At 45.5% G+C, this 17,048-nt stretch overlaps 4 protein-coding genes across 7 annotated transcripts; 3 read left to right on the top strand and 1 right to left on the bottom strand.

The window, feature by feature from the left end:
• The first annotated feature begins 252 nt into the window (after positions 1 to 252).
• Positions 253 to 5,023, top strand: f2 (coagulation factor II (thrombin)). Its single transcript, XM_068309666.1, has 15 exons — positions 253 to 418; positions 788 to 868; positions 1,104 to 1,183; positions 1,315 to 1,339; positions 1,917 to 1,982; positions 2,161 to 2,269; positions 2,343 to 2,479; positions 2,564 to 2,857; positions 2,965 to 3,084; positions 3,517 to 3,643; positions 3,725 to 3,892; positions 3,975 to 4,148; positions 4,230 to 4,408; positions 4,532 to 4,602; positions 4,806 to 5,023. The coding sequence occupies exons 1-15, from the start codon at positions 346 to 348 to the stop codon at positions 4,959 to 4,961; spliced, it is 1,860 nt and encodes a 619-aa protein (XP_068165767.1). The 5' UTR covers positions 253 to 345; the 3' UTR covers positions 4,962 to 5,023.
• Positions 5,024 to 5,044: 21 nt separating this feature from the next.
• On the bottom strand, positions 5,045 to 9,708 carry LOC137591579 (zinc finger protein ZFP2-like). 3 transcript variants are annotated; one of them, XM_068309663.1, is made up of 12 exons: positions 9,573 to 9,708; positions 8,807 to 9,009; positions 8,509 to 8,583; positions 8,162 to 8,257; positions 7,993 to 8,091; positions 7,382 to 7,505; positions 6,990 to 7,284; positions 6,860 to 6,906; positions 6,651 to 6,775; positions 6,024 to 6,543; positions 5,484 to 5,939; positions 5,045 to 5,402 (listed from the first exon to the last, which is right to left on the bottom strand). In XM_068309663.1, exons 1-12 carry the CDS (start codon positions 9,574 to 9,576, stop codon positions 5,155 to 5,157), a joined length of 2,292 nt encoding a protein of 763 aa, XP_068165764.1. In that variant the 5' UTR covers positions 9,577 to 9,708; the 3' UTR covers positions 5,045 to 5,154. The 3 variants fall into 3 exon arrangements, with proteins under 3 accessions (XP_068165764.1, XP_068165765.1, XP_068165766.1); XM_068309664.1 differs by having other exon boundaries at positions 8,162 to 8,254; XM_068309665.1 differs by having other exon boundaries at positions 9,466 to 9,592.
• Positions 9,709 to 10,280: 572 nt separating this feature from the next.
• si:ch211-207l14.1 (uncharacterized) lies at positions 10,281 to 12,979 on the top strand. The gene is made up of 5 exons (XM_068309657.1): positions 10,281 to 10,600; positions 11,231 to 11,617; positions 12,004 to 12,228; positions 12,312 to 12,410; positions 12,482 to 12,979. The coding sequence occupies exons 2-5, from the start codon at positions 11,309 to 11,311 to the stop codon at positions 12,587 to 12,589; spliced, it is 741 nt and encodes a 246-aa protein (XP_068165758.1). The 5' UTR covers positions 10,281 to 10,600; positions 11,231 to 11,308; the 3' UTR covers positions 12,590 to 12,979.
• Positions 12,980 to 13,498: 519 nt separating this feature from the next.
• Positions 13,499 to 16,758, top strand: LOC137591563 (vesicle transport protein SFT2B-like). 2 transcript variants are annotated; one of them, XM_068309642.1, is made up of 8 exons: positions 13,499 to 13,680; positions 14,892 to 14,981; positions 15,217 to 15,302; positions 15,673 to 15,754; positions 15,839 to 15,874; positions 15,954 to 16,012; positions 16,131 to 16,160; positions 16,297 to 16,478. In XM_068309642.1, the coding sequence occupies exons 1-8, from the start codon at positions 13,609 to 13,611 to the stop codon at positions 16,334 to 16,336; spliced, it is 495 nt and encodes a 164-aa protein (XP_068165743.1). In that variant the 5' UTR covers positions 13,499 to 13,608; the 3' UTR covers positions 16,337 to 16,478. The 2 variants fall into 2 exon arrangements, with proteins under 2 accessions (XP_068165743.1, XP_068165742.1); XM_068309641.1 differs by having other exon boundaries at positions 15,954 to 16,160; positions 16,297 to 16,758.
• Positions 16,759 to 17,048: the final 290 nt, after the last annotated feature.

The following is a 17,048-nucleotide window of genomic DNA, read 5'->3' as shown; positions in this document are numbered from 1 at the left end:
TGGTGCTGCCATCAGCAAAAATCGTTAGGATGAAAATGTGTATTTACTGTAAAAGTCAGGTGAAGAATTTCTCTATCTGCACAAACCAACCCATTCAGTGCTGAAAAACCTACTGTTACTGTGGTAAACCCACTAGTGTTGTCAGGTGTTCTTGTCCCACTTTGGTCTGTTGAAGCCAAAATGAGGAGGATCCACATGAATCATGTCCCACTTGTCAGTTCCACTCACACTTTGACCCTTTGGTCAACATTCCCCCACACAGAGACGGACACACACACACACACAAGACGGACTGACGACAGTCTGCTGGATCTGGGTCTCAGATTCTGCTTGGAGGTTTGGATCATGGTGGAACCAATGTCTAAACCAGCTGCTGTTCTCCTGCTGTTCCTGCTGCACAGCTGCGTGTCTGACCACGGTACCCGCCTTACTGCCTCTAGTTTTTACCGCTGAAGTAGCCGAACTTGTAGTACTAGTAGCAGATGATGTACTACTGAGTCGTGAACTGTCAAATAGACAAATGAGCGTAAAATTCTGACAAGTACAACAGCTAATTAAGAAACACACAATGAATTTAGAAGTATAATATAAAATTTAGGTTATATAAATATTTAAATCCTTTGCACAAACATGGCAAGTTCTTACTGGTTCCTACATTTTAAAGTGTTGATAATAGTTTTATTTGAGTCCCACTTTCAGTGAAGGGCTTCTACTGAAAGAGAATCTGAACATTTACGTTCTAAAGACGGTAGAAATGAGTGATTTTGTTTCTCGTGTCTGTCTGCAGTTTTCCTCAGCAACCATCTGGCCTCACAGGTGTTGGTCAGGAACCCTCGAGCCAATCAGCTGTTTGAGGAGGTGAAACCAGGTCGGTGGTCTTTTGGATTCCACACCAGAAAACCAACCTCCAGTCATACAACACAGAATTAATGCAGTTTATTTCAAGACTCTGGGGATTCAATAGCATAGCAGTCCCAGTAGCTTCTGCTTCGATTACATACTTAGTGCTTTTTATGCCTCTATTTTTATTTTAACTTGTAAGGTTTTGAATCAATATCTCTACGCTGTGGTATTAACACAAGTGAAGTTTTATTTCCTGCTAGGAAACCTGGAAAGAGAGTGTGTCGAGGAAATCTGTGACCACGAAGAAGCCAGAGAGGTGTTTGAACAGGAGGACAAAACAGTACGACTTTGACTTCCTTCTGTTTAACCAGAGAACAAGTTATATGACACTACTAGTACTAGAAATATTAGTAGTACTAGTAATACTAGCAGAACTGTTCGCTTCACTCACAGCATCTCTTTCTCTTTCAGAATAACTTCTGGGTGAAATATTTGGGTGAGTGCTCAAACTTCACCTGTCACACAGTCATTTTGGAAATCTGTTCTAAATAAGATTCACTGAAGACAGTTTTCAATCAAATACCTTATTTTTTACATTAACTTTTTTATATTTAATACCATATAACACAAATTTATAGAATAAAGTAGCAGAATGAAAGGAAATGAAATGAATGAGCTCCACTTTCACACAGGAATCCAATAATATTTTAAATAAATGATTTTTTTTTAAAATTCAAAGCTGTTTTTTCTCCAGTTGATTTCCAGTCAGAAGCATCAACAAATTTTAAGAACATTTTCTTTCCACAGAGTCACAACAGAATGTGGTGGGAAACTGCTTGTTTTGACTGAATTTCAAATTTAATTTCATTATGAAGAGTTAAATAACATTTCATTTCTAGTCAATTTCCTGCAGTTGTTTCATTTTTCAGTCAGGTTTAATCAGATGCACTGCCAACGAGAGCAAAGTCCAGAACGGATTACACAAACACAACCTGAGTATATTAACCTGTCTGTCTGCCTGTCTGACTCACTGTCTGTCTGACTCACTGCCTGTTTGTCTGTCTGTCTTTCAGATTGTAAAGGAACAGAGCTGACAAGAACACAACAGGGCATTGATAATGTCAGACAGTGTATGGAAGGTAACGAGAAATAAACTGACTTCTATTCAGTATTTAATATACAGTTAATGTGCTGACAAACTGTGTGTGTGTGTGTGTGTGTGTGTGTGTGTGTGTGTGTGTGTGTGTGTGTGTGTGTGTGTGTGTGTGTGTGTGTGTGTGTGTGTGTGTGTGTGTGTGTGTGTGTGTGTGTTTTCAGGCTCGTGTATCTCTGGAGCGGGAATGAAATATGAAGGCGACATTAACATCACAGTTTCAGGAAGACAATGTCAAAACTGGAAGAGCAATTTTCCACATCCCATAATGAGGTAACTAACTAACAACTAACCAGCAAACTTACTAAATAACCAGCTAACTAAGTGCTCACCTGTCGGTCCACAGGGAATTCAATGCTTCGGAACCAAACAGCATCCTGAAGGAGAATTTCTGTCGTAACCCAGACGACCGTCCAGAGGGACCATGGTGTTTCACCCGAGACCCGACGGTCCGGACCGAGTCCTGCAGCGTGCCCGTGTGTGGTATGTGTGTGTGTGTGTATGTGATGGAACGACACAAGGTGTGTGATGAGTGTGAAAACATGGACACATTCTCCTCTCTTTAAGGTCAGCCCTTTGTCCCGCCCACTTTGGCCCCTGAACCAGTCAGATCTGCTGAATGTTTATCAAACTACGGTGTCGACTACACCGGAGACCTGTCCGTGACTCTGGGAGGCTACACCTGTTTGCAGTGGTCAGCACCAGAAGCAGTGGCCCTCAGCAAGAACAAGGACTTCATCCCAGAGGTTAGTCTGCTAGGCAACAGGTGCCGTAACCCGGACAACGACCCCGAGGGCCCCTGGTGCTACGTGAAGGTTTCTGGGAACGTGACAATCGACTACTGTGACCTGGAGCTGTGTGGTGAATACAAGAACGTCATCACGAGTCTTACCATTAGTCAACAATCTGCATACCTTTAACCTGCCTCTCTTGCCCCGCCCCTTCCTGTCCACCTGTCTCGAACCCAGAGGAGTCATTGGTCAGTGAGGACGACTTGACTACAAGCACAGGGGGAACCGAGCGCTCCGTCCTCGGGCCTGCAAAGAAGCAATTTTTCAATCCTCGTACCTTTGGAGAAGGAGAAACAGGTGAGCCATTGGTCGGTTAACAAAACCAATAGCCAACTAGCTATTAGCTAACTGGCTAACACCCTAGTTGACAGACTGTAACAAACTAATGATGCCATGCTTCTGACGTCTTTCAGTCTTTCTCTTTATGCTGATGATGCAGTTTTTTATTGCTGTGAACAAGCTTTTGCTGAGGTCATTAACTACTTGCTAATTTAAAATTTTTGTGTGTTTCTGCAGCAAATATTCACAAAATAACTCAATCTGGATTTAATCTGTTGCGGAATGTTTTCAAAAGTCAAACATTTAATGTCTATTCATGGTTTTAATCCACTTCAGACACAAGATCTTTGGGTTCACTTCGGTTCAGATGGTGAAGTCCTGTGCTTTGTATTTTGGGATGTAGTATTGTTGCCTGTTGTTGACTGGTTTTACTGTCTGGTTATGCTGCAGTTTGCGGACAGCGCCCGCTGTTTGAGAAGGTGAACCATGCGGACGCCAACGAGGCGGAGCTGTTGGAGTCGTACAGGGAACAGCGCATCGTCGGTGGCGACAATGCCGAGGAGGCCTCGGCGCCATGGTAACCGAGCCGGTAAACAAACCGAGGTCCACCAACAGGTGTGAGCGTGTTGGCTGACAGGTCATCGTGTTGCGTCTGCAGGCAGGTGATGCTGTACAAGCGCAGCCCTCAGGAGCTGCTGTGTGGAGCCAGTCTGATCAGTGACCAGTGGATCCTCACTGCAGCTCACTGCGTCCTCTACCCCCCCTGGAACAAGAACTTCAGCAGCACCGACATCCTGGTCCGTCTGGGGAAGCACAACAGGGCCAAGTAAAAGTTCTTGTCATCGTGAACCAACTAACTAAAGTAAGTCTGGATTGAACGCTGACAGGAACACCTGCAAACTTTCCAGATTCGAGTATCGGACTGAGAAAATTGTGGCTATCGATAAAATCATCGTCCACCCCAAGTACAACTGGAAGGAAAATCTCAATCGCGACATCGCTTTGCTGCACATGAGACGGCCAGTCACCTTCACGGATCGCATCCATCCCATCTGCCTTCCCAGTAAGAAGGTTGCAAAGACGTAAGAAGCGACCGTCTTCACCCTTAAATGAAGCAAACCGGCCTCAGAATGCTTTGACCAATCATGTTTTACCCCCAACAGGCTGATTTTTGAAGGCTTCAAGGGTCGGGTGACCGGCTGGGGGAACCTGAAGGAAACCTGGAACCCAGCAGCGAGAAATTTACCCACAGTTCTCCAGCAAATTCATCTGCCAATCGTAGATCCGGATACCTGCCGCAGCTCCACATCAGTCAAGATCACAGACAACATGTTCTGTGCTGGTAAAGTTTGTTAGAGATGAGAAAATCTGAAATTAGGTTTAGAGAACAAATCTTTTTTTAAGGAATGTTCTCATCATACGCATATGATAACATGCTAATGCCGACACAAGCTGCTTCTTGAAGGTTATAGCGCAGAAGACGTCAAACGTGGAGACGCCTGCGAGGGCGACAGCGGTGGACCGTTTGTGATGAAGGTGAGTCTGCATGGAATCAGCCTGGTGTTAATATGACCCAAAGAAAACAAGACCTGCTAATAGCTAATAATAATTCTATGATGATGACACACGCTTATCTGTAGTTCACTTTAGGTCTAATCACGACTCCACTCTGGATGTTTTTCTGTACTATCAGTAAATGACATCTAGCATTCACGGTTTGTCGTTCCTCTTCTGTGCAGTTCCCGGCAGAGAATCGCTGGTACCAGATTGGAATCGTGTCGTGGGGCGAAGGCTGCGACCGGGACGGGAAGTACGGTTTCTACACTCACCTGTTCAGGATGAGCCGCTGGATGAGGAAAGTTATCGAAGAAACGGGAGAAGACGACAAGGACTAGGCGCGCTTCCTGCCGTCGCCTGTCGGTCGATACGATGCTAATAAAGTTTGTTCACACCCTAATACGCTGGAGACCCCGTTCTGCTTCACCGTTTAAACAGAGCGCAGCAGAGTCGGGATAGAAACAACAGCCTTTATATATGTTAAAGCACACATAAAAAAATCTCCATGGCAACACAGTCATGAGACGAGAATCAGTCGTCTGGATGAACGTCGGAACCCAAACTGAACCCGGTTCGGGCCTCGTCGGTTGTCGCCGCATCGCCGGCTGCAGGCCCGTGCGTCAGCAGGTGTCTGTTCAGGTGGTTTTTGCGGGTGTAGCTCTTGGGGCAGTAGACGCAGGCGTGTGGACGGACGCTGCTGTGAGACAACGCGTGCTTCTTCAGGTCGAACTTCCTCCGGAAACATTTCCCACACTGCGGGCAGGAGAAGGGCTTCTCTCCTGGACGACACACACACACAGACAGGAGTCACTGTTCACGCATCCTTCAAACCCGTTCACGCATCAATCTGAGCCCCTTACCGGTGTGAATCCTCCGGTGCTCCGTCAGGTGACAGGAGATGGAGAAGGCTTTCCCGCAATCCTGGCAGACGTATGGCCGCTCGCCGGTGTGTGTCCTCATGTGTTTCTGCAGGTCTCCCCCAGACGGCCAGCCCTTCCCGCACACCGCGCACACGTATGGCCGCTCGCCGGTGTGCCGCCGCACGTGCACGTTCAGCCCGGCGAGCGCGGTGAAGTCTTTGGGGCAGTAGGGGCAGCGGTAGGGTCGCTCCCCGGTGTGCGTCCTCAGGTGACCCTCCAGGCCGTCGCGCGTCTTGAAGCGTTTGCCGCACTGCGGACACAGGAAGTGGCTGTCGTCACTGTGGCTCGCTCGGTGCGAGTGGAGGCCGGCGTGAGAGCTGTAGATCTTGCTGCACTGGTCGCACTGGTACGAGCGGAAGGTGTGTGTGCGCTGGTGGATACGGAGCTGGGTCACACCTGAAGGGACAGAGAGAGGTTTTGTTAACAAAAACACCCCCAAAACGCTCCGCAGCAAAAGGAAGTCCATGCCTGCGGGTTCACCTGAGAAGGTCTGGTCGCAGAAGCGGCAGCTGTAGCGGGGCCGGGCCCCCTCCACCGAGTGGCTCTGCAGGTGTCGCAGCAGCTGAGCCTGGGAGCCGAACGCCTGCTGGCACACCGTACAGGTGAGGTCCGGCTGCCTGTGCTGCAGCCGGTGTGCGTCTCTCTCCTCGGCGGACCCGAACGCCTTGCCGCACCTGCCGCAGCTGAACGTCGCTCTGTCTCCGTGCGTCTGTCTGTGATTGGACAGGCTGGACAGGTGGTGGAACTCCTTGTCGCACTGGCCGCACTGGTAGACGGGGCGGGCGCGGTGGCTGCGCTGATGCAGCAGCAGCTCCGCTTTGCCCTTGAAGGTGGCGTCGCACTGGAAACAGGTGTGGGTCCTAGAGGGGCGGGGCTGCTGCAGGGGGCGGGACGGCTCCTCGTGAAAGCTAGAATCGCGCGCCGGATTCTGCGCGTTTACGTCTGCAATCACCGTCAAAGCAGAACCGCAGGACTTGTTGGTACGAAGGTGACGGATCACCTGAGGAGAGCGAATTGGGGGTAGGGGTGGGGGTGGGGGGGCAGAGGAACGACTCAGATCTCAGCTAAACGTCGTCCAAACAATCAAGCACAAGTCCACACACTCACCTGAGAGCGGTAGATGAAACATTTGCCACACTGAGGACACTTGTGAGCCACTCGCTGAGAATTGTGGGAAATACTGTATAGAGCATTGGATGTGATCTCAGAGCAAGAGCGATCTGATTGGTCAACTGTTAAGAGAGGCGGGGTTAAAGAAATGCATTCAGCATGTTGTCCGTTCCAGGTGTGTGTGTGTGTGTGTGTGTGTGTCTCACCTGTATCTTTTAATTGGACAGGGAAGTTTCCAGGTGAGTTCTTACACCTGACGAGACAAGGTGATTGGCTGATTGAGCACAAGCGTTGCGATAAGTATGATCTCTGGGTAAAGAGGAGACACAGCCTCACCTGCCCTGTCCCACAGTCACAGGTGTGACATCACACCCGTCACCTCCCACTGCTGAACTCCCATTGGGCCTCTCTGGCACCACCGGTGGGGCGTCCCCTCTCTCCTCCTGCTCGTCCGTCATCAACGTCACCTCCACCTTCACCAGCTCTGCATCCAGCTGGGCGGGACAAACGACGTCAGGGAGAGGCTCTGATTGGACCTCAGTGTCAGAGACAGAAGCATCAGGATTGGTCAGTCTGGTGAGAAGAGGGTGGGACCATGCTGAGAGGAGGATCTTCTCTGTGTCATGATCCACTGAGGAAAACAAACGCACCTGATAATCAATAATGATTTCAACAATAAAATTGAAAAGTACCAACAATTAAAATATGGCAAACAAGTGATTTGTTACCTGTGGCGGTCGTTCGTCCCAGCCGATAGCACTGACTGGTGAGCAGGTCCTTGACGTGTTCCCTGTCTGCTGCCAGCAGACAGTCCTCCATACCACCAGGGGCAGCATCGAGCCAGAAAGCAGCCTAGGTGACACAAATGTTGGCAATACGACAATAAAGTCCTGCAAAACTACAAACATTCCCATCATCCTCAGCTGTATTTTGTGTTTACTTTTATTTAGCAAACTCTGGAATGCTAACACATTAAACAACGGACCAAAATTACTCCCCATAAACCAGTGGTTCTTATCCTGGGTTCGATAAACACACCATTGGTGAAAGGAAGGAAACTCTGGTTTTGGCTGAATTGTGCTTTTGGTATGCGTGTGGAATTAGCTCTGTTTTTACAAGAGCACCAACATTGTCATGCAGATTGCTTCAAAAATTCTGACTTCATTCTCATGTTAGCCTGAATGCGCATATGAAACTGGCGGGTTTGGTGCCTCCAACAAGGTTAAGAATGACTGCCCTAAACTTAATCGCGTTTGGTATTTACACACTACTTCAACATTTGTGCATTCATGTTTTAGAACAGAAACGCTGAATTGGCAGGGAAGGAAACACTGAACACCTGTTTGAAGTCCGGGACGGGGAAGAGCTGCTCGATCCTGGACAGGAAGTCCGATATAAACGACTGGAGGGCGGAGTCAAAACTCTGGTTGAACACCTCCTGAAACAAACAATGTTGTAAAAAAGACAGACTCCGCTCTGCTGTGTGACGTTGCTATAGTAACACTGACCTGCAGGAGGAGCTGTTTGTCTGCTGTGCTGTCTGTTAGCTTATTGGTCAAAGTCAGCAGAGCAGAACACCATTCATCTACGTCTTCATCAGACTGCTAACAGGACACAGAAACAGACTGACCACATTTTAGAGTCCAAGATATTATCAATTATTCTGCAGTTTATTTCTTTATTATAGTTGCACTGAAACTAAAATGTTGACATTTTTATAATATGCTTTCTGCTTTTTTCCACTAAGTGAAGGAGGAAGTGGCCAAATTGGACAGTTTTTACCCTTCAAACAAGACGGAAAGCAGATCCCGATGTGGAGTATTAGGTGGGAGATGTGTGCTTCCTCTGCTCTCACCATTGCTCTGTAGATGGAGTGGATTTTGTTTCGGTGGATGTGGGCGGCCTGTGGATTGACTTCACTGATGGTCACCTGGAGCAAGAATGGAGACAGCGTCCTGAACGTGCTCTGCTCGTAATAAAAGAACTTCACTACATAAGTTCAAGCACAATCTCAACGTCTGAGTAAATGTTTATATGTTGAAATCAGAAAACCTGTTTTTGTGCCTCTCCTTAAAGTCAGTCAGTCATAGCAAGAGACGCTTTAAAAACATTTAAGAGTCAAACATTGGCCAGATGAATGAATGAACGCCAACCTTGGCTCTGAGCGCCAGAAGGAGCAGACTCCTCTGCCTGTCTGTCAACAGTTGCGGGATAGCCTCGGTTACCAGAGAAACAAAGTCCTCCAACATCCCATAATGCTTAACACTTTGCTGGCTTGCAACCTGCCACATCGTAGCTGTCAGCAGGCGGAGAGGAGGGATGAGGAGACGCAGAGAGGAGAGTGGAGGAGCAGAGGCTGAGGAGGGAGGAGGACATGAGGACACATCGTCAGTGTATCTCCTAACATTAATAAAACAGCTAAGTTCAATTACGCTGCTGCTGGGCCGGGGTTTAAAAGATTAATGGACGTTTTAACAAATTTTTTTTTCTGAATAAACAAAAAACAGTTATGTTAAGACGTTTGTCTGGATGTGTATTCAATATATTAGGATGTGAATAATGGATATTTTGAAATCAATCAAACAGCAGGTAGTTTCGCAGAATCACAAACTGAGGATTGTCCACTAACATATGGAGACATTAACCTGCTTTAAACTATTTTAAAACACTTGGACTTCAATAGAAGCTGTTTGTTGTGGATTTAAAATCCATTTACAACGGAATCGTAAACGCCAGCTTCATTAATATTCATTAGTATCTAACTTAATAATGAAAACATTTTCTTACAAAGAGTTTGTAAATCTTCACCTACCACTGAAGTTCAGCTAGCTAGCTATCGTTTCTCACTTTGTGGTGGTGATCAATAAAATACTGGCCCGGATTAAACACAACTAATCGATTAGTAATAATTACACATACCCATTCTGCGTCACAAAATTATCGATTACGTTTTAACACAACATCAACGTCAAGAATTGCAGATAAAGTAGCAGCTAAGTGGTGTTTACTGTCAAGCTAACAGGTCTCTTTTCAAACCGGAAGTACACAAAACTCTTCCTAGTGCGTGTTCACGTAGCCCCGCCCTGCTCTTCTGTGATTGGCTGGTGCTGATAGCTGGCACTTCCGTTGAAGACGTCGTCTTGGCCCCAGTCCAAGTTGATTTGGTTAACTTTCTGACAGTTAAACCGCTTCGACAGTTTTGGATTTAAATCGTGTTAAATATTTCCTGTCATTACCAACAGTTTCTGACACTACTGTGAAAACACTGAGAAAACATCAGTTTTTCAAAAGATTTAATAATATCGTGTTATTAACAAGATGCAAATGATTTTGGCGGCATGTGACACACATTACACATAAACAACAACATGAAGAACAATTGTCTTCAATTTCCAAATGATATGAAAAGCGACTTGTAAGTAAAGTCTAAAGTTGTTACTGACATCACAGTAATAATCACAGTAAAATTGAAATGATTACATGTAAAATACTCTTGAGAGGGAAAAGCTTCCCTTCCCTTCTCACCTGCTTTGACACAGATGCAGTATGACAGGTGTAATCCCCCCCTCCATACCCCTGTTCCTCAATAAGTGGATTAACAGAGCGCGGGTGACAGCAGCATAGAAACCAAACGAGAGACGGCAAGTAAGAAAGAATAAAAAGTCACCCAGAGTGAGGATAGACTGGAGGTGGAGGGACCGGGGGGCCGCTCTGGAGGACGGCTGCTTCGTTTCCACCTGCTGGGGCAGAAGGATCTGAGAGGGACTGACAGGGAAGACTGGATTTTTGGATCTGTTGCTTCAATCCATTCATCACTCTCCATCCATAAATCTTTCCCGCCTGGTGTCCGCTTGGCTGCTCTCTAACTGCTGAAAATTAACCTGTTGTTAATTCATTTAACCTTTTATGTCAACCTGCATGTGCCTCAGCCTGGATAAATCGTTGCTGTACGTAATTTAGCTGTTAACTTGTTCTGGCGTTGCGGTGATATAATCTGGATTTAAAATAATCCAGAGAATGTCTTTTTTGTTAAAATCCAGTTTTGTTGTAATTGGTCCCATTTTGAGTTTTTTTTCCAGCCTGCTGTAGTTTACCTGAGCTTTTAACTTCGAAACCTTTTGGTGTTGTTGTGATTCATCTTGGTTCTAATCTGGTTTGCTATTTTAACCTAGTTGTTTATTACTGACTGTAATAGATAGTATATTAATGACACCTGAGAAATTGAAAAAGTTCACGGTCTGATTTGGACAAATCGGTTTGGGTGTGTGGAGAGGTCAGAGTGGTTTGATTATGGCCAAACATCAGGATATCCTTATTATTTTACCGGTTCCTTCTGTGAATGCACATGTTTCAGAGGTGGGGAATTCACAAATTGGGAAAACAGATTTGACGTTTAGTGGTGATTTCTAGCCATGCTCTAACTCAGAATAGCAGTTTTGTTTGCCCTTCTAAAGTTCAACTGGATGGAACCAAGCTAATATTTAGTTTGATAATATGATCATTGATCTGTAGTTAAGCCTGGTTTTAAAATTTACGAAAGAGTCTGACTTATAATAATTTAATTTTGTTTGAAACAGAAAAAAGTCCGCTTGAAGTCTCTGTCAGTTAGCTGTCATTAGCTGTTGTTGCTAATTCCTCGAACAAACACGCTCACAATGGATCCAGACGGAGAAGAAGCCGACGTGTTTTCGGACACAGAAGATCCAAATCCTGTGAGACTAGATGAGGAACAGGAGGAAGGGGAAGGAGAGGAAGAAGAGGAGGAAGATGAGGAAGACGAAGAAGAGGATGCTCGAATCTTTAATGCCTGGATGAAGCAGTGCAGAGGCGGGAAAACGCAGGAAAAGACTGGAGAAGAGGTGGAGACTGAAGGAGAGCCTGAGGGACGGAGATCTGAAAGCAGAAGCAGTCTGGTGTCACCTGTCCAGATGAGGACGGACCGCCGGGCCTCGCTGCCGTGTCCCGTAAGAAAACTGGGCTTTTATTGTCTGTATTATTGTCATGGAAGAATTTGCTGTGAAATTCTGTTGTGATTTGACTTCATCTCAAATCAAACGCTTGACCTCCAGCTCCTGGTCGCAGGTGGGGGCCGGTGAACCGGGTGACTTCTTCAGGAGGTCTTGTGAGCCGTTCAGCTCAGAGCCGCTCAGGATCCATTTTTAGCTGCATTAGCAGAAAGGGTGCTGCCCTCAGGAGGGCGGCTGGTTGGGTCAGAACGGGCTGGTCTAAAGGGGTATTAAAGGGAAGCAGCCTTAGTCTGATGTTTGCTTGTTGACGTGATTTTAATCTGTTTAAAACTATTTACCAGAGCATCAGCTGATATCAAGTAAATTGTAAACTCTGTCTCCAGGCCACGCTGTCCTCCATGCAGCTGTCACGTCTCCACTCGTCCACCAAGGCTCCGGTGTCGGCCAGAGTCCTGCTGCATCGCTCGTCCTCCCGCCGCCTTCTGCTCGCATCGCAAGAGGCCGCTACGTCCCCCCCTGAGAGAAGACCCTCCCTCATAACCACCATCCCAGAGGTGACCGGATGTGAGAGGCGGGCCACGTTCAGGAGGCGCAACGTGATGTCACTGGTAGGTGGAACGGGAAACCGTGTCAGGTGAAGTCCAGCTTTCTCACCAGTCCGACTGAATAACATGAGGTCTTTGTTTTGCAGAGCGATGCGTACAGCGTGTGTCTGATCTGTCACAATGACTTGAACAGAGGAAGTGGCGGCAAGACAGAGCTGCAGTGTACACACACCTTCCACAAAGAGGTAACACGTGGAATCAGCAGCAGCAGATGGAAGGGGTAATCAGGGGTTGAGCTGTCTTCTGTCTCATGCAGTGTATAGAGGAGAGGCTGTGGAGGAGACAGTCCTGTCCTACGTGTCACGTCCAGGTGTCCGTCCCACAGCCCGTGTACTGGAGCTCCACCCGGGTCAAAGTCCCCTGAAAGCTCCAGGAAGAGAGGGTGGCATCGTCAGCTTCCCTGAAGACGTCCAACGTTGGACCGTGACATCATCAAGGCCAGACAGTTCACGATGATGTCACTGAAACTCCATCAGAATTAACCCAGGAAGTGGACTGTCAGTGCAAGTTGTGACATCATCAACAGCTCTTGCATCATCACAAAATTATACAGAAGCACAAGAAGAACTGAGGGAGTGTAAAATAATGAAAGGGTCATGTGTGAACGTTTATTAGTCATGTAAAATGAAATATTCTAAAGAAGAAAAAGGGACAGATGTGTACGGTTTATCAGTGTGTATTATAGCATAACATAGGACACCTCACAGCAGGGATGCAGATGTCCACCTCAGTGGCCAAAAAAATGGAAATCCACAGTAACCTCATTAATTTCTGTTAATATTTAACATTGTTTTTATGATTTTAGGAGTTTTGTTGAGATTTTTGAAATAAAGTGTTGATTGTTCAAGGTAAACATGCTTTAATTCTTGTGAAAAGAACATATAAAATGCAGGAAGGTGCAAATAAGCATTGAAATGGTCAGACGTAGCTTCAATAGACAATAAAACAATAAGAGTTCCCTTATTGTGCTGCCGGAAAACTCAACAGGACGTCATTAGTGATTAATTAAAGCTAGAATTATCAAAAATAACTGTATTTCAAAATGTTGTTAATCTTTGTTTAAATAGTTGTTTTCTAGTCTTTTTAAAACAATATGTCAATATTTCAAAATAATAAGTCCTTATTTTAAGATGCGCCGTCATTACTTTTAGATTTAAACCTATTTGTCTTGTCCTCATTTGTCATTCTTCCATCGTAAATAAATAAACTCCCAGGGGGGCGGGGCTTCAACCGGAAGTGCTCCACCTGTCGCCTCCTTCAGCGTCTCCTCCGTGTTACCTGCAAACCACCCCGGGACACCGGGAGGAAGCATATGGAAGGTGTTTACAGGTGTTTACGTGTTGTTTATGTGTTTGTTGGAGGTCAGGACGGATATCGGACCTGATGGATAAATTAAAGAAGGTGCTGGGGAGGGGCAAGGAGGAAGAGGAACCGGAAGGACCCGGGATACTGGAGGTGACCCCGGCTCGCATCCCTGTGTTGTTGTTGTTTTTGTTGTTAGCTCTTGAGAACAGTTGAGACCGAATTTAAAAGTCCTGTAAATAAATATATATGAATATTTCCACACAGGAAAATTTCCCAGTTTATTTATTTAAATTTTTATACACTGGAAAATTTCCCCGTTTATCTTAATTTTTCATTGTTTGTTGTAAATAAATTTGGGCAGGAGTGAAACTAATGATTCCTCAATAATTTTTTTTACTAAAAATTCTGAAAGTTGTGAGAAATGCTGCCACAATTACCCAAAAGGAGACTTTTAATTTTTCACTTGATAAGTGTTGATTCCCAATTTTTATTGTGTTATTACAAATATTAAAAATTCGCATTCATGTGAAAGTTTAAAATGACACATCAAATGCTGGTGGCTAGAGGGGTATTTTGAAATTCTTTCAATTATTTTTACTGTTCTTAATTTGGACCTAATGCATACAGGTTGGCCTATCCCAGTTTGGGATCTTACCTTACCTTATCTTATCTTATCTTATCTTATCTTATCTTATCTTATCTTATCTTATCTTATCTTATCTTATCTTATTCTGATAACATAAGATAAGATAAGCCAGGTGATTCTTCTGGCTGATTTGAAAAATGTTCAAATCAGCCAGAAGAATCACCTGTTTGAGTTTCCACGGCGATGAATTACCTCCATTTTTAGGAAAAGGTAGAGGTTCTATTTTTTAATCTGTGAGTAATCGCAGCTGTTCTTTGCACCACAGACAATCCTTTGCTGGTGAACGTTACGCACGTTTAACGTTCATTTGCGTGATTTTATCATTTATTTTTTGATCGTATTCACAGAGATGTGTTGCACAGGCCCGGGGGGAATATTTGCACATGTTGTCAAACTGTTTTTGATGGCCGTACAAGTTTTTGTGGTAACACTTGGTGTGTATTTTCCATTTAAAATAAATTTGCTTAACTTGTAGAGACTTGTTTCTTATTTCTGTGACTGACTTTGTGTCAATATTCCCTCTGGCCTGAAGGAATCTCTGCGTTCATTGACCGTAGAAACGCTCGCAGTTTCAGTTTCACTCGTGTTTTTCACTCCTGAATCTCTCTAACGTCAAACTCAGGAAATCTTTCATGTTGAAGCATTAAATTGTGATGTGTTGCTATTTTTAAAACTTGAATAGTGAACGTGACGTAACCATGTGGATTGTTTGCAGCGAGCCGATGAGGCGACGACACTGAGCTGCGGGACGAGGATGAAGGGCTTCGCTTTTACCTTTACTTTGGGTATTTTGCTGTCCTTCCTGGTGAGTGTGTAACTGAAGGCCTTGTTTCTATGGTAACGTATCCATCTGTATCTATGATTGTATCTTCTGTTTGTTTCTATGGCAACAACCTGCCTGTCTGTCTTTAGGTACAACTTCTGTCTGTTTCTATGGTTACAATCTTGCTTGTTTTTTTCTGTATGTTGATCTCCATAGTGACCTCCTGTCTGTCTGTATCCATGGTAACAGCTTGCTTGTTTGTTCTTGTGGTATGCAGGGTATCTTCATGCTATGGATCCCGGCGCTTGGGATTGGTGTGTTCGCTGCTTTCTACACCGCGGGAAATATCTGCGCTCTGATCAGGTAACAAATAGCAAGTTATAATCAATCCAGTATAAACTGGTCTGACTGGTCCCAAAGCACACAGAAGTACACCACATGAAAACAGGGTCAACAGGATTTCTTTTATTTTGTGGTAATTCTGAACTCTTTCGTTGTGGAATGATGAGCCTTCATCCCCGAGGCGGTGGGTCAGGTTCCACATAAGACGTCGCCCTCTAGTGGAGACATTCCCGGACCAGACTGGGAGGGACATCACTAACGTCCGTGTTGATTCTTTCATGCTAATCCTACTTTCGCCTCTCTCATCTGAGTGTTTGGCGTGTGTGTGTGTGTGTGTGTGTGTGTGTGTGTGTGTGTGTGTGTGTGTGTGTGTGTGTGTGTGTGGCACCAGCACCATGTTCCTGGTGGGTCCGTGTCGGCAGCTGAAGACCATGTGCGCTAAAGAGAGAGCCTTGGCAACCATCTTGATGGTGGTAAGAACCCCCGATGACGGTGGGATGGTTGGAATCTGGACACACTCGTGGATGAACAGTGAATGTCTGTGTTTTTCTGCGCAGGCTTTCTTGGCGTTGACGCTCTGCGCTGCTTTCGTGGTGAGAGAATTAAAAAAACGTCCAGATTTTACTTCCTGGTTTGTCTTGAATTTATTTCTGTCAATCTTTCTCTCGACAGTGGGCCAACCTCGGCCTCGCTCTGGCCTTCTGTGCTCTTCAGTTCCTGTCCTTTACCTGGTTTGACACACACACACACACACACACACACACACACACACGCTCACACATACTGTACATCTATATTTCCTGTAGACACGTTATTTCTACCTGTCTGACTGCTGCTGTTGTTCAACAGGTACGGCCTTTCATACGTCCCCTATGCCAGGTAACACACACACACACACACACACACACTGGCACAGGTATGACCAGTGGGGAGTTGTTTTACATATCCTCCATCTAAAGTGCATCTTGAGAGCTTCCCCATGAACTCACAGCTCTGTTCTCCTTTTGTCTTCCAGGGAAACGTTTCTCAAATGCTGCAAAGTGTGTTGGTGTTAGACATCCCCTTCCTCAGGACATCCGACCAATCAGGACGCAGGACGCAGTGGAGCTCGCACTCAATTAGCCGAGAGATGCTGCAAAACAGAGGCCTTAAGCATTTCCTCCTCCTAACATGGAAGAGAATCTACCCCTGCAGATTGTGAAGTTCTCTGGTACTTTTATTATATTTATTATAACCCCAAAAAATAAATCTCAGGTAATTTAAAGATGGGCGGAGCTCTTGGTCAGTCTCACAGGGAATTAAGTCTTTTAGAACCACGAGCAAGGATCAGGACGTTCCTCCAGGTTCTCCGGGTCGCCTGATTTCAGCAGGAACATTTCACGCCTCACAGTTAAAACATTTCACACCTGAGTTGTCTGCACTGTCAAATCGAACACACGCTTTGTGTTATTTTATCTATGTATCTCTGCCTGTGTGATGTGGATGGTTTGAATTAAATTTCTGAAGTAGAATCTGTGGTGTGTTGTTGTGATGTCGACCTGTCGCCCTCGTTTACGACTTCTTTCTGCCTGTTAAGTCTCCAAAGCCTGTAATCTCCGCCCGCCGCCTCCTGCTGATTAAAACACACACACAATGAGACGTACTTGAAACACACTCATTCCCTTTTTGAAGGCAGCAGCCTGACTGTGGATATCGGATGTCGGCGCAGACGGACGGACGGAGCTTTCTCCAGATGTTCTGCTTCGGGATTTGACCTATTCTCCATTA

This window comes from Antennarius striatus, chromosome 24 (assembly GCF_040054535.1).
Source record: "Antennarius striatus isolate MH-2024 chromosome 24, ASM4005453v1, whole genome shotgun sequence".
Taxonomy (NCBI): Eukaryota; Metazoa; Chordata; class Actinopteri; order Lophiiformes; family Antennariidae; genus Antennarius; species Antennarius striatus.
The sequence above is the reverse complement of the archived record's forward strand: the minus strand, read 5'-3'. Positions and strand labels throughout refer to the sequence as shown.

What these genes read in the sequence shown, in the direction of transcription:
- f2 (XM_068309666.1), top strand. Translation starts at nt 346, where the DNA reads ATGGTGGAACCAATGTCTAAACCAGCTGCTGTTCTCCTGCTGTTCCTG. An exon ending in GAGGAGGCCTCGGCGCCATG is followed by an intron (nt 3,644 to 3,724) that starts GTAACCGAGCCG and finishes TTGCGTCTGCAG; the next exon opens with GCAGGTGATGCTGTACAAGC. An exon ending in AGACAACATGTTCTGTGCTG is followed by an intron (nt 4,409 to 4,531) that starts GTAAAGTTTGTT and finishes TGCTTCTTGAAG; the next exon opens with GTTATAGCGCAGAAGACGTC.
- LOC137591579 (XM_068309663.1), bottom strand. An exon ending in GGGACGAACGACCGCCACAG is followed by an intron (nt 7,285 to 7,381) that starts GTAACAAATCAC and finishes TGTTTTCCTCAG; the next exon opens with TGGATCATGACACAGAGAAG. An exon ending in CTGCGACCAGACCTTCTCAG is followed by an intron (nt 5,940 to 6,023) that starts GTGAACCCGCAG and finishes CTGTCCCTTCAG; the next exon opens with GTGTGACCCAGCTCCGTATC.
- si:ch211-207l14.1 (XM_068309657.1), top strand. Translation starts at nt 11,309, where the DNA reads ATGGATCCAGACGGAGAAGAAGCCGACGTGTTTTCGGACACAGAAGAT. An exon ending in GGGCCTCGCTGCCGTGTCCC is followed by an intron (nt 11,618 to 12,003) that starts GTAAGAAAACTG and finishes CTCTGTCTCCAG; the next exon opens with GCCACGCTGTCCTCCATGCA. An exon ending in GGCGCAACGTGATGTCACTG is followed by an intron (nt 12,229 to 12,311) that starts GTAGGTGGAACG and finishes TTTGTTTTGCAG; the next exon opens with AGCGATGCGTACAGCGTGTG.
- LOC137591563 (XM_068309641.1), top strand. Translation starts at nt 13,609, where the DNA reads ATGGATAAATTAAAGAAGGTGCTGGGGAGGGGCAAGGAGGAAGAGGAA. An exon ending in TGGCAACCATCTTGATGGTG is followed by an intron (nt 15,755 to 15,838) that starts GTAAGAACCCCC and finishes TTTTCTGCGCAG; the next exon opens with GCTTTCTTGGCGTTGACGCT. An exon ending in CGCTCTGCGCTGCTTTCGTG is followed by an intron (nt 15,875 to 15,953) that starts GTGAGAGAATTA and finishes TTCTCTCGACAG; the next exon opens with TGGGCCAACCTCGGCCTCGC.